The sequence below is a fragment of the Astatotilapia calliptera genome, chromosome 3, assembly GCF_964374335.1.
Source record: "Astatotilapia calliptera chromosome 3, fAstCal68.1, whole genome shotgun sequence".
NCBI lineage: Eukaryota > Metazoa > Chordata > Actinopteri > Cichliformes > Cichlidae > Astatotilapia > Astatotilapia calliptera.
In genome coordinates this window covers 39,516,980-39,529,071 of record NC_137424.1, presented here as the reverse complement: position 1 = coordinate 39,529,071, position 12,092 = coordinate 39,516,980, and the positions used below count along the sequence as shown (strand labels likewise).

General features: G+C 40.6%; 1 protein-coding gene across 4 annotated transcripts in view; it reads right to left on the bottom strand.

The window, feature by feature from the left end:
- Positions 1 to 12,092, bottom strand: part of LOC113018695 (protein Dok-7) — a 50,434-nt gene that overhangs the window by 29,532 nt on the left and 8,810 nt on the right. For all 4 annotated transcript variants that reach the window (XM_026162008.2, XM_026162009.2, XM_026162005.2 and 1 more), the window contains exon 5: positions 5,842 to 5,961. In XM_026162008.2, the coding sequence (XP_026017793.1) occupies positions 5,842 to 5,961 (120 nt within the window). The remainder of the gene's footprint in view (positions 1 to 5,841; positions 5,962 to 12,092) is intronic.

Sequence of the window (12,092 nt, the reverse complement as noted above, 5' to 3'; positions counted from 1 at the left end):
CTCCCTGAACAGGGTCCAGTAACCATCACAGTGGCAGATATCCAAGAAAGGGTCTCCAGTATGAAGAGTTGGACAGCACCAGGGCCCGACATGGTTCACGCCTACTGGCTGAAGAAGCTGACTGCACTCCACGAGCGTCTGGCAGCACAAATGAACCAGATGCTAGTTAACGAGAGACACCCAGAATGGCTAACTGAAGGCCGGACGGTCCTGATCCCCAAGGACCCCAAGAAGGGACCGGTCCCCTCCAACTACCGACCAATAACCTGCCTCAGTACTACATGGAAGCTCCTGTCAGGCATCATATCGGCTAAGATGAACAGGCACATGGGTCAATACATGAGCGGGACACAGAAAGGAATTGGCAAGAATACCAGAGGCGCAAAACACCAGCTACTGGTAGACAGAACAATCAGCCGAGACTGCAAGACCAGACTGACCAACCTGTGCACTGCCTGGATTGATTACAAGAAGGCCTATGACTCAATGCCCCACAGCTGGATACTGGAATGCCTAGAATTGTACAAGATCAATGGGACCCTAAGAGCCTTCATCAGGAACTCAATGGGGATGTGGCATACAACACTAGAGGCCAACTCCAAGCCCATAGCACAAGTCACCATCAAGTGCGGGATCTACCAAGGAGATGCTCTGTCCCCACTGCTGTTCTGCATAGGCCTGAACCCCCTCAGTGAGATCATTAACAAGACTGGCTACGGATACCGACTACGGAACGGAGCAGTTGTCAGCCACCTCCTGTACATGGATGACATCAAGCTGTATGCCAAGAGTGAACGAGACATCGATTCACTGATCCACACTACCAGGCTATACAGCAATGACATTGGAATGTCGTTCGGACTGGAGAAGTGTAGTCGGATGGTAACAAAGAGAGGGAAGGTAGTCAGAACTGAGGGGATTGAACTACCAGAAGGCAACATTGCAGACAGAGGACAGTTACAAGTACCTGGGGATCCCACAGGCGAATGGGAACCATGAAGAGGCCGCTAGAAAAGCTGCAACCACCAAGTACCTGCAGAGGGTCAGGCAAGTCCTGAGGAGTCAGCTGAATGGTAAGAACAAGATCCGGGCCATCAACACGTACGCCCTGCCCGTGATCAGGTACCCTGCTGGGGTAATAGGCTGGCCAAAGGAGGAGATAGAAGCCACTGACATCAAGACAAGAAAGCTCCTTACCATGCATGGAGGGTTTCACCCCAAGTCCAGCACCCTGAGGCTGTACGCTAAGCGGAAGGAAGGGGGCCGGGGACTGGTGAGTGTCAGCACCACAGTCCAGGATGAGACAAGGAACATCCAAGAATACATTGGGAAGATGGCCCCAACTGACCGAGTGCTCAGTGAATACCTCAGGCAGCAGAAACCCAAGAAAGAGGAGGGAGACGAGGAACCATCATGGAAGGACAGGCCCCTGCACGGTATGTACCACCGGCAGATAGAGGAGGTGGCTGATATCCAGAAATCCTACCAGTGGCTGGACAAAGCTGGACTGAAAGACAGCACAGAGGCACTAATCATGGCAGCACAAGAACAAGCTCTGAGTACAAGATCCATAGAGGCTGGGGTCTATCACACCAGGCAAGACCCCAGGTGCAGGCTGTGTAAAGATGCCCCAGAGACAATCCAGCACATAACAGCAGGGTGCAAGATGCTAGCAGGCAAGGCATACATGGAACGCCATAACCAAGTGGCCGGCATAGTGTACAGGAACATCTGTGCCGAGTATAACCTGGAAGTCCCGAGGTCAAAATGGGACATGCCCCCAAGGGTGGTGGAGAATGACCGAGCTAAGATCCTGTGGGACTTCCAGATACAGACGGACAAAATGGTGGTGGCTAACCAACCGGACATAGTGGTGGTAGACAAACAGAAGAAGACGGCCGTAGTGATCGATGTAGCGGTTCCGAATGACAGCAATATCAGGAAGAAGGAACACGAGAAGCTGGAGAAATACCAAGGGCTCAGAGAAGAGCTCGAGAGGATGTGGAGGGTGAAGGTAACGGTGGTCCCCGTGGTAATCGGAGCACTAGGTGCGGTGACTCCCAAGCTAGGCGAGTGGCTCCAGCAGATCCCGGGAATAACATCGGAGATCTCTGTCCAGAAGAGCGCAGTCCTGGGAACAGCTAAGATACTGCGCAGGACCCTCAAGCTCCCAGGCCTCTGGTAGAGGACCCGAGCTTGAAGGATAAACCGCCCGCAGGGGCGCGCTGGGTGGTTTTTTTTATATAGAGATATATATAGAGATATATATAGATATAGAGATAGAGATAGAGATATATATAGATATAGAGATAGAGATAGAGAGATAGAGAGATAGAGAGATAGAGAGATAGATAGATAGATAGATAGATAGATAGATAGATAGATAGATAGATAGATAGATAGATAGATAGATAGATAGATAGATAGATAGATAGATAGAGAGAGAGAGAAAAGAAAGAAAGAAAGAAAGAAAGAAAGAAAGAAAGAAAGAAAGAAAGAAAGAAAGAAAGAAAGAAAGAAAGAAAGAAAGAAAGAAAGAAAGAAAGAAAGAAAGAAAGAAAGAAAGAAAGAAAGAAAGAAAGAAAGAAAGAAAGAAAGAAAGAAAGAAAGAAAGAAAGAAAGAAAGAAAGAAAGAAAGAAAGAAATTTAAACTAAGTGAAAATCATTTGCACTTCTAACAAGCAGTAACCCAGCCTCAGGTCATGCTTCCTTGACTGACAGGTATCCAATCTATCAAGGTCATCAATATTTTTCAGGTTTGCACATCCCGGCTGAGCTCTGTTCAGGCCTTCAGGGTTACTCCCCTTTGGCCACTTATGGATTTTATGGCTCCAGAAGTTGGCAAAGATGGCAGTGAGCTGTAAACAGGCTTCATAAATGTCCTCACTACATTTTTCTAATGTCTTCGGTTGTGGAATAAAGAATCTACATGAAATAAATCTACAGTGATAAGTACAAATGATCAAATGTCAATCTTAGTTTAGCCCTTTATGAAGGTGAATCTAACCAGCCATCAGCGTTTTACATAATCTTTCATCAATTGAGGTGTTTTTTCCTTGTCTGACAGCTTAAAATGCATGTAGGTTACGTGTCCACCTGCTTTTACATGTTTCGTATTTACACAAGAATGTACTCATGACTAAATGCAAAAAAGAAGCACTGCAGGAACAATTTGTATGCTGGGAACTAAACACAAAGCAGGAAAACTATAGGTTGACACACTGGAGCATCCAAGGACGAAAGACAGATAAATAAGCCAAGAACATTAACAGCAATTAATCAAAATAGCAGCTAGCACAGAGATTTAATCATGTGACACAGACAGACTCGGACATGGACTGAGAGGTGAAAGGTAAGTGAGAACGAGAGATGCGGTTAAGGACTGCGAAGGGGGATGAGACAAAGTGAAAGATGAGGAAAAAGGGGAGGGGAGAGCCAAGAGCACTGTGACCAAGAATGATGGGGGGAGGCAGCAGTGGAATGCTGTGGATGAGGTTACACACATGCCCGAAGCGATTAGGAGGCTTTGGCTGCTCTGCTACCATGACTTTGACCCCTCCACCCCCACCCCAACCCACATCCTCCCTACTATTTATTCTACTATGCATCACAATAATAGGAATATGAGCTCAACATGCGATTGGGCGGTTAGATGTGTGAAAACCAAAATATCCACAAGGCCCTGCAGCTACTCTCTCAACATTTCCTAATAAGTTGGCGGCTGGGTGAGAAATGTTTTTTTTTTTTGTAACTGCTAGTGTGGAAAATCAAAAGTGTTGCTGGAAACAGCGGGGAACCAAATAATGTTTAACCACTTCAGTAACACGTAATCTAACATTTGAAAGTGTTTAAAGGAAGTGACCAAATATGGGGAAATGTAAAATACAAAATATATCCAAGAATGGCTACAGGGTTTTTCTGTTTTGTATCTAATGTATGAACAAATATAACATGGATCATGACGCCGTACCAAATTACAACTTCTATTTTATTTTCCATCTTACTAGACCTGGTGTGCGTGTTTACTGAGATAATCTTACACAGCCATTCCCAACGTGGAGAATGTTTCAGCCCACTTAAAAACCAGAAAATTCCCAAGCACTGCGAGATAAATTAGCACAGAACCCTCCCACTCAAAATGGTCACTCATCAACAGAGCTGGGCAGTAACGCGTAATCCGATTACTTTTTTCAAGTAACGAGTAAAGTAAGGGATTTAAAAAACAAAAAACAAAAAAAAAAAACAGTAATTAGATTACTGTTACTTAACGTAAGCACTCTGCGTTACTAAACCCTGATTTTGTTTGTGAGAGTGTCTCATGACCATGACGTACAAGTGTGCGACATCCGTGGCAGCAACAGACGTGTTTAGATCAACAGTTGATAATATGGAGTCCAGGAGAGAGAACGACCATGCAGCGTTTAAAGCTCAGAAGTAGTGATGAGACTTTGCGTTTGATTTAGTAAAAAGTGACAAAAACATTAGCGTCCGCTGTTCACTCTGCGTGGGAATAAAAGTTCTTTCTACAGCGAAAAATTAAACTTCAAATCTAAGCAAGCACCGAGCACGCTGCGGTGGGAATGTGAAATTCACAGAGAAACACTCAGATCCCCCCACTGACATGAACGCCGCGGTACTGGGCAAACCTTCACAGGCCCCACTCCTGCTAAACAGGTAAAAATAGATTTAAGGGCGACAGGACTTAGTGCTGCTGAATCTATGATTTTATTTATTTGCATTTATTTGAAAGAGTGAGTGTAGACACAAAAAAATAATTTTATTTTATATGCTGGAATATGCAGAAAATAGGTTTAAATGTTAAATAAATTTCTTCAAGTCAAAGACTGTTGCATATAATTAAATTCTTGCTTGATTCAATGTGCATAAAGTTAAAAGATTAAAACTAATAAAACAAGTTTTATAAAGAGATTTTTCCATTTGATTCAATTTTATATGATGGATTATGCAGAAAAAAATAGAATTTTTTCACTTCACATTTTTTGATGAATTCCTTTCATCTACTTTCACTACAGTGTTTTAAATAAATAGTGATATTATATCACAAAAGGCAGATCTGCCATTAGTGAAGACAACTGACACGTGTCAGATTTTCACAGCAGATTGCAAAGGAACAGAAGAACCATTTACACTTTGGTGCTTGGCATCTTTCACAAACTGAAACCTGACAACAATCTGGAACTAGATCCATCCTCTAACGTGCCCACCAGTAGCACTTCACCCTGGACTATACATAGAATACAATTGAATTTGTTACCTAATCAGAGTGAGTATAATAGTCATCCTCTTACTGAAGTTTAAGGTGACCTAAAGCTTTACATTCATCACTTAAGTCAGGGGTTAGGACGTTGATAAATTGGTTCATGGGGATTTATGTAATTGCATTTAAAAACAAACAAAAAAACCAAAACACAGCTGCCAGACATAATTTAGGCAGATCAAAGCGTATCCATCATCAAAGAAATCCTCTGGCTTTATTCTGCCAAAAATGGGTGGATTTCAGGAAGCTAGAGCATGTCAGCCATGATGAATCTCTATAAGCAACACAAGCAGAGTTAGCTAAAATTATAATGGTAAATGTTGACTTTAGTATTTATACTTAGAAGTCCACGTCTTGTCTTTGAGGCAGGAATTCTCAGAAGTCACTCCCCCCAGCCTCCGCTAAAAGGCTAAAAGTTACATTTTAGTGCAACAAGTCAGCGAGCCGTTTGCTTTCCCCAAGAAGCACGGCTTTAAAACAATTACTCCTTCATCTTGACATTCCCCCTCCGTATAACTTCAGTTCTTTTCAGCCAAGCAATATGAAACACCTCTGATACTGACCTGGCAAAATGGGCCGCAGTCCAAAAGGGCCTCGGGTGGGGGAGATGCCTCTGACGATGCAGTCGAATAGAAAGCTGATCTGCTCGCTCTCAGCAGATGCGAGCAGAAAAACACCAGCCCCTGAAAATAGACTTCATTAGTTTTAAGCTAATTTATGAAAGTGTATTTTACGGTTAATAATCAACAAGAAAGAGTGCAACATTGGTGATGCCAGTATAATAAAAAAAAGAACAGGCTGTTTCTTGCTATAAATCAGTAAAACGAGACAAACCTTTCAATTTTACAAAAAACATTTCTACTTTTCAACTACCATCAAAATGTCCTAAACTGAGATATATTTGGTTACTATTTAAAATTAAAAACTATTTGTCTTTTACTTTTAAACCAGGACAGTCATTCAACACGCTAACATGCTGAGGTTTTTGACCCTTTCTGTTTTCGTAGCTTACTATATGAGCAAATTAATATTGCAGCAACACAATTTTCACCCGGGACCAGTGAGAACAGCTTTAATTCTGATGTTAAAAAAAAAAAAAAAAATGGCGGCCGTAATCTTTACGTAAGTGGGACATAAAGTTTTTACTCCAAGCCACAACTTTCCTCGATGGTTCTACAAGGAAAGTCAACAGCTCGCCAAAATCATGGACCACTCAGATATTTTACAAAACACAGCTGCTAATAATAACAATTAATCAAAGAGCATCTGTTAGTTATTGTTTTTTTATGACATCAAATTATTTTTTTTTCATATCAATATAAAAATAATTTCCTGAATAAAATACCACCTAAAAGTAGAATTTGTTACAATAGATAGATGTAGATGTAGACAGATATAGAGATAGAGATATATAGAGATGGATATAGATAGATACAGATAGATTATTTATAGTGTGTAGTATATGTAAACGAGCACTACATGAACCTTTTCAGAAAGAAACTGAGGCATGATGCGTTTCACAAAGCTGCAGTTATAGAGTATTACATAATAAAAAAGTTCCTTCTTTATGGTTCCCAGTTTGTCTATTTCAACAATTTAGAGTGTCATAAAGGAGGATTTAATATAGTGGAGAGGTCAGAGAGGTCACGTTCTCCTGAGGTCTCTTGACCTCCCTCTGACAGCACAACGGCCTGCGCTTTACAAAGTGTTGTTGTGTCATTCTGCGGCTGAAGCCACCCATGTCAAAGCTGCCCTTACACTGCTGTGGCTATGAGCAGGGGTCAAAGGTCAGCACCAAAGTCTGCTCAACTGTTTTAACCTGTTCAAACTAAAGATTTATTGCCTCCTTTGTGCTTTTACGATGGAGCTGATTAAGTGGTGTCTCACCTCATACACGTTCATCTTGCAACGTTACAAATTTATATACACGTTGGTTTTGATAGGTGACTGCATTTTAGTTACACTACTAAATGCACGATTACCAAAAAAATAAAAAATAAAAAATCCAAAAACAAACATTCAAAACAAAACAAAGAACAGGTGGCAAAGCTTTTTAGTTCACATTAATCTCTGCAGGAATGAAAACAACTCAAATGGACCCTTCTGGTCTCTGCTCCAAGAGGTGATAAAAACACAGCATCCATACAAAGTAACACAGCTTATAAAATCCAACTTTGTTAAGTGGGAAGTGTAAATGAGCAAGCGCCGAGAGCCAAGGTTGGCATTTTTATTTCGAAAGCAGCAGAGTCATCCAAACGGCTCAAGATGAAAGTCTAGCAAACTTTAATTACTTTAAAGTGAAATTCAGATTTCCTTCACTACCATGTTTGCAACCTTCAGAAATGCATGTAAACATTATCCAGTTTAACTATTCCAGGATGATAAAATTCAGGAACAAATAAAGAAAGTAAATAAAGTAACAAAACTATTAAAGCACTAATTACTGAAAGGTCATTTTGACTGCGTTTAGAGAAAATCGTTTTTCTGAACACTTTGGTACAGCAAAGTGCGCTAAAGTGTACAGTCACTTTAGCGCTAAGCATTTCACACGCACACCTACACTTTACTTAAATGACCATTCGCCCGTGGCGTGGACAAAAGGCAGGACAAATGCAGCTTGCAGTTCTACAGCTGCTCTAACCAAAAGTGAGACACCCAGCACAGCTAAATCACTTCTCGCCGTGCTGTGGATAAACTGTGCCGAGGGATTACATGTCACAGGAATGCTCGGCCTTCGCCGCACACAAACACTGAGATGCAGCCTTACTTTTTCCCCTTTTCTGTATAAAAGTAAAGCAGCTTTGACCTTCTTTAAGATAAGCCAGTAGACTACTGAAGGCTTATTGGCTCTTAAATTTAAAAAAATAAAATAAAATGTCATGTTTCCAGGAGGGTCATCATGTATCTTTAATGCTCCAATGTCTGTCTGTCCCCTCCAGGTGTTCACATACGGTCCTCTTCACTTTAATAGTTTCACATCTGTTGAATTTTTCAAACGTTATCTTATCACAGGGACGCACGCGGCCCGACGTGTTCAAACAGACCTTAAGGAAAACTCCAGAGTGATGCATGTTGCTGAGTTTTGGGCACAGCAGGGGTGATTATGCACAGCCTGAATCATTTCCTTTCTTGTTGTTCTGAACAGATGTTTTTCTAATGCTTCATCTGCCGAGTCAATAAAACGCAACGAACAAACAAGAACGACTGAAACATAGTTTGCTGCCTGTCATGCTGTGTGCTCTCCATTACACTTCTAAGCAATTCAAAGCAGCCACAGCAAGCCCACTCTTTGAATTTTGACTGATATTACACGTGATCAAAAGTGTGTGGACAGGAAAAAAGGCACAGAGCAAAAATCAAAGCTTAGAAATCAGACTGATGAAGCAGTAAAGGCCACCGGAACACTTTAGAAAGAGCGTCATGACCTGTTTTGTTTTTTTGTTTTTTTAAATGAGTCGAGTTGAAGCTTTTGAATGTGAGTCATTCAGAGAGTACTTTGAGTTACCTGGGGTCTTTGGTACTACACGTCTGTGGAAGCACGAGCAATCAAAAGCAGGATTTCAACAATCTTGCATCTCAAAGGAAAAAGCAAGTACAAGAAGAACATCTGAACAAAGTACAAAATATTACACGAGTCACAGCGTCTCCATTCTTGTGATCACTGCTTTGTAATCATACGCTGTAGTATTCAGAGCCCGACCTATACGTAAGGCTATACAATATTATTAGCCGATGTGGCCTTATTGGAGTGTATGCCACTGGATATGAATTTTAGACTACATGGAAAAACTTACAACCTCTGGCAAAGAACATGAAGTCGTCACACTTGAAAGATGTTCACTGAACTCTTTTACTTTGCAGCAATAAACAAACCACAGATGTGATAAAGCGTTGTTTTTTTGTTCCTTTTGTTGTTTACTATCTGAACAACTCTGACTTCATGAAACAAACTTCAAACTAATTAAATAATTTTGTGTAATGGCACATTTTTTTCCCAGACATTGTAAATTTTCTGTTTGGGTTAAGATCTGGACTATGTGCTGACTGTGTCAATGAGTCTGTCTGCATTTCCTTTCTTCTGTGACAACAAGACGCATCGTCATCATCGTGATGTCGAAAACTAATCCTAATCATAACCAAAACCACGCTCTCAGTGCAATAAGAAAAGCATAAAGCAGTCTACACCTGTGCATTTACTGTTGAGGTAAAGACTTTCATCTCTCCTGCTCCATTTTTGCTTGATTTCTCAAGGCCTTCATCTTTTTTATGGCACCAAATAAAAAGTCCCAGCATCATCCCCTTTGGCAAATGCAGATTCATCACTGAAAGTGACTCTTAGCAAATCATCCACAGCGCACAATTGTGTTCGCCCGCTCTAACCTTGTTTTCTTCCCATTAGGCGTTAATGCTGGCTTTCCTTTGGCAATCCCATTTTTTACACTTTTATCACAAAACCACTGATTCTTCTTTCTGCCAATTTATGGGGAGTTTTGAGCATTTTCAATTTTCTTCTGACTCTTTGACATCTTCCATCTACCCTTAAGTTTTCCTTTTTTATTCTTAACACTTTGCACTTTTCTTAGACACAGCTGACTGGGGAAAAACAAGGAGTTGTATAATCCTTTTGACTGACACCTCTCTTCTTGGAGAGCTGCTTCCTCTTAATCAGGTGTAACAGCTTGCTGAGGTCTGCAAACGCTCTTTTAACTGCTGACTATTTTTAATATTAAAAAGTGTCTGTTTTACACATCCAAATCACAAAGTGATTCCATATTTTCCCTCCTCTGTGCTTAATCTGGGAAAAACAGATCAATAATTAAATTAACTTGTTTGGGGCATGTTTCATGAAGCCAGAATGTTCGGCTTTTAAACAAACGTGCATTTGCGTCACATCTGTGGTGGTTTGTTTATTTGGTTCAAAGTCAAAGAGTTGAATGAACATCCTTCAAGTGGGGTGATTACATAATGCTTCAAAGAAGGGGGTCATTTAAAAAAAGAAGAACCACAAGGCCAAAATACATGTATGACACGACATCTCTAAGGTGACATGTTGAAGTTTCTGAATATGTGCTCTTCTAGCATGCGACTAAAACATCCATCCATCCATTCTCTTCCACTTATCCTTTTCAGGGTTGTGGGGGCCTATCCTTGTTGTCTTAGGGCCTTAGGCAGGGTACACCCTGGACAGGTCGCCAGTCTGTCGCAGGGCTTGACTAAGACATAATAAAGTCAAACCTAATTTCACTCAATAAAACTTCAATTTTAAGAACAAAACCCTTTTAACTTTAAACCTACAGACTAAATGGACAGACTCAAAGGTAAGGAGCTGCCTGTGTACCATATGTACCATACAGACCATAATGAGAACAACAGACAACTTATATATAGTTTGACCAGTAGAGCAACTCCAACTCAGTTTCTTACCATTTTCACAGCTGAGCAGACAGCAGTGTGGATTCAAGTGTTGTCTTTATGGTAAGCTGATACCTAGCATGTCAGACACATTGCTGTGACATCGTTACTCCACATGCTTTTTACTGTGTAGTGTTAAAATGGGTTATGTGGCAAAAAAAACAAAACAAAAGGTTGTGGGGTTTGGAAACAATCTAAATCCAATTTCCTCTCAGATTTAACCAAGCACGTGTGATCAGATGATTGTGTACGTGTCTTGTTACGTCACTATAAAGCCAGACGCTTCGACAAAACTTAAAATATCTGCATCATATTGTTGCTCTGATTATACTCTGGAAATTTTGATCAGAAGTAACGATTCACATCTGCTCATCTGCTGCTTTAATGCTCCTATGAGCACAGTTTGGAAAAGCAAAGTGTGGACAGCTCTGTGATTTACTTAATGACACAACTGTGTGATTCACAGCTTTCGAAGTCCTGCAGGGTGAAGCACCGTTCCAAGAAACTAGATACTCCATACAAATGCAGCACTAGCCTTTCAATATATCATCTGTTTTAATCCATGAACATTCAAAGCACCCTGCAAAAATAAATAAAAAATAACAAACTGACAGTTTTGAGCAGTTGAGACCCACAGAGACGAACTGCTGGAGCACTTTAACTACTAAAAAAACAGAAAAGATCTGCCACTGAAACATTTTAGCAATGGTTTTACACACATCCCTTCTACTTCCGTCAAGATTAAAGTGCATAACAAGAACGCCAGTGCTAAATGTGCTAAATATATAACGTTCTGTGTAATGCTGAGCCAAACTGGCCAGTAACGCTCCCATTGGGGAGGGAAAGGGGAATGAATTTGTTAAAGCAATAGTGGCTGCTTTTTAGCTATCTAATAGCTAATATTGATTCATCAGTAATGACCAGACAACAATATTTCTGGTAGGTTATATGGACAAATCAAAACATATTTCCAGTGTCAGTTTAGAGCCACTGAGCTGAGATGTTAAATTCATTTCACATCATGTCATACAGCACACTTTGATCTTAATTTGGCCAAAATAGAAAAACTCTCTTTTGTGTCACTGTAAAGACCCTTAACTACAAATCTATCACAACTAATCCTCAAAATAGAAGTGTAGTTTTAACAGTAGGACTCGATAATGACAAGCTGCTAATAAGATAATGAAAAGGAAGACATCTGCCAGAATGAATAAATAAATGTGTAAAATTACAGAAAAGGTTCTGGTAGCTCATCACTCAGACTCTCCTGTAATTACAAAACTGAATTATTTCATTAATTCACAGAAAAATTTCATTTCTATTTTTTTGTTTGTTTGTTTGTTTTACTGTGGGTCTATTGTAAAGAACTGAAACTTCTATAGTGGATAGCTTTTAAAATTAC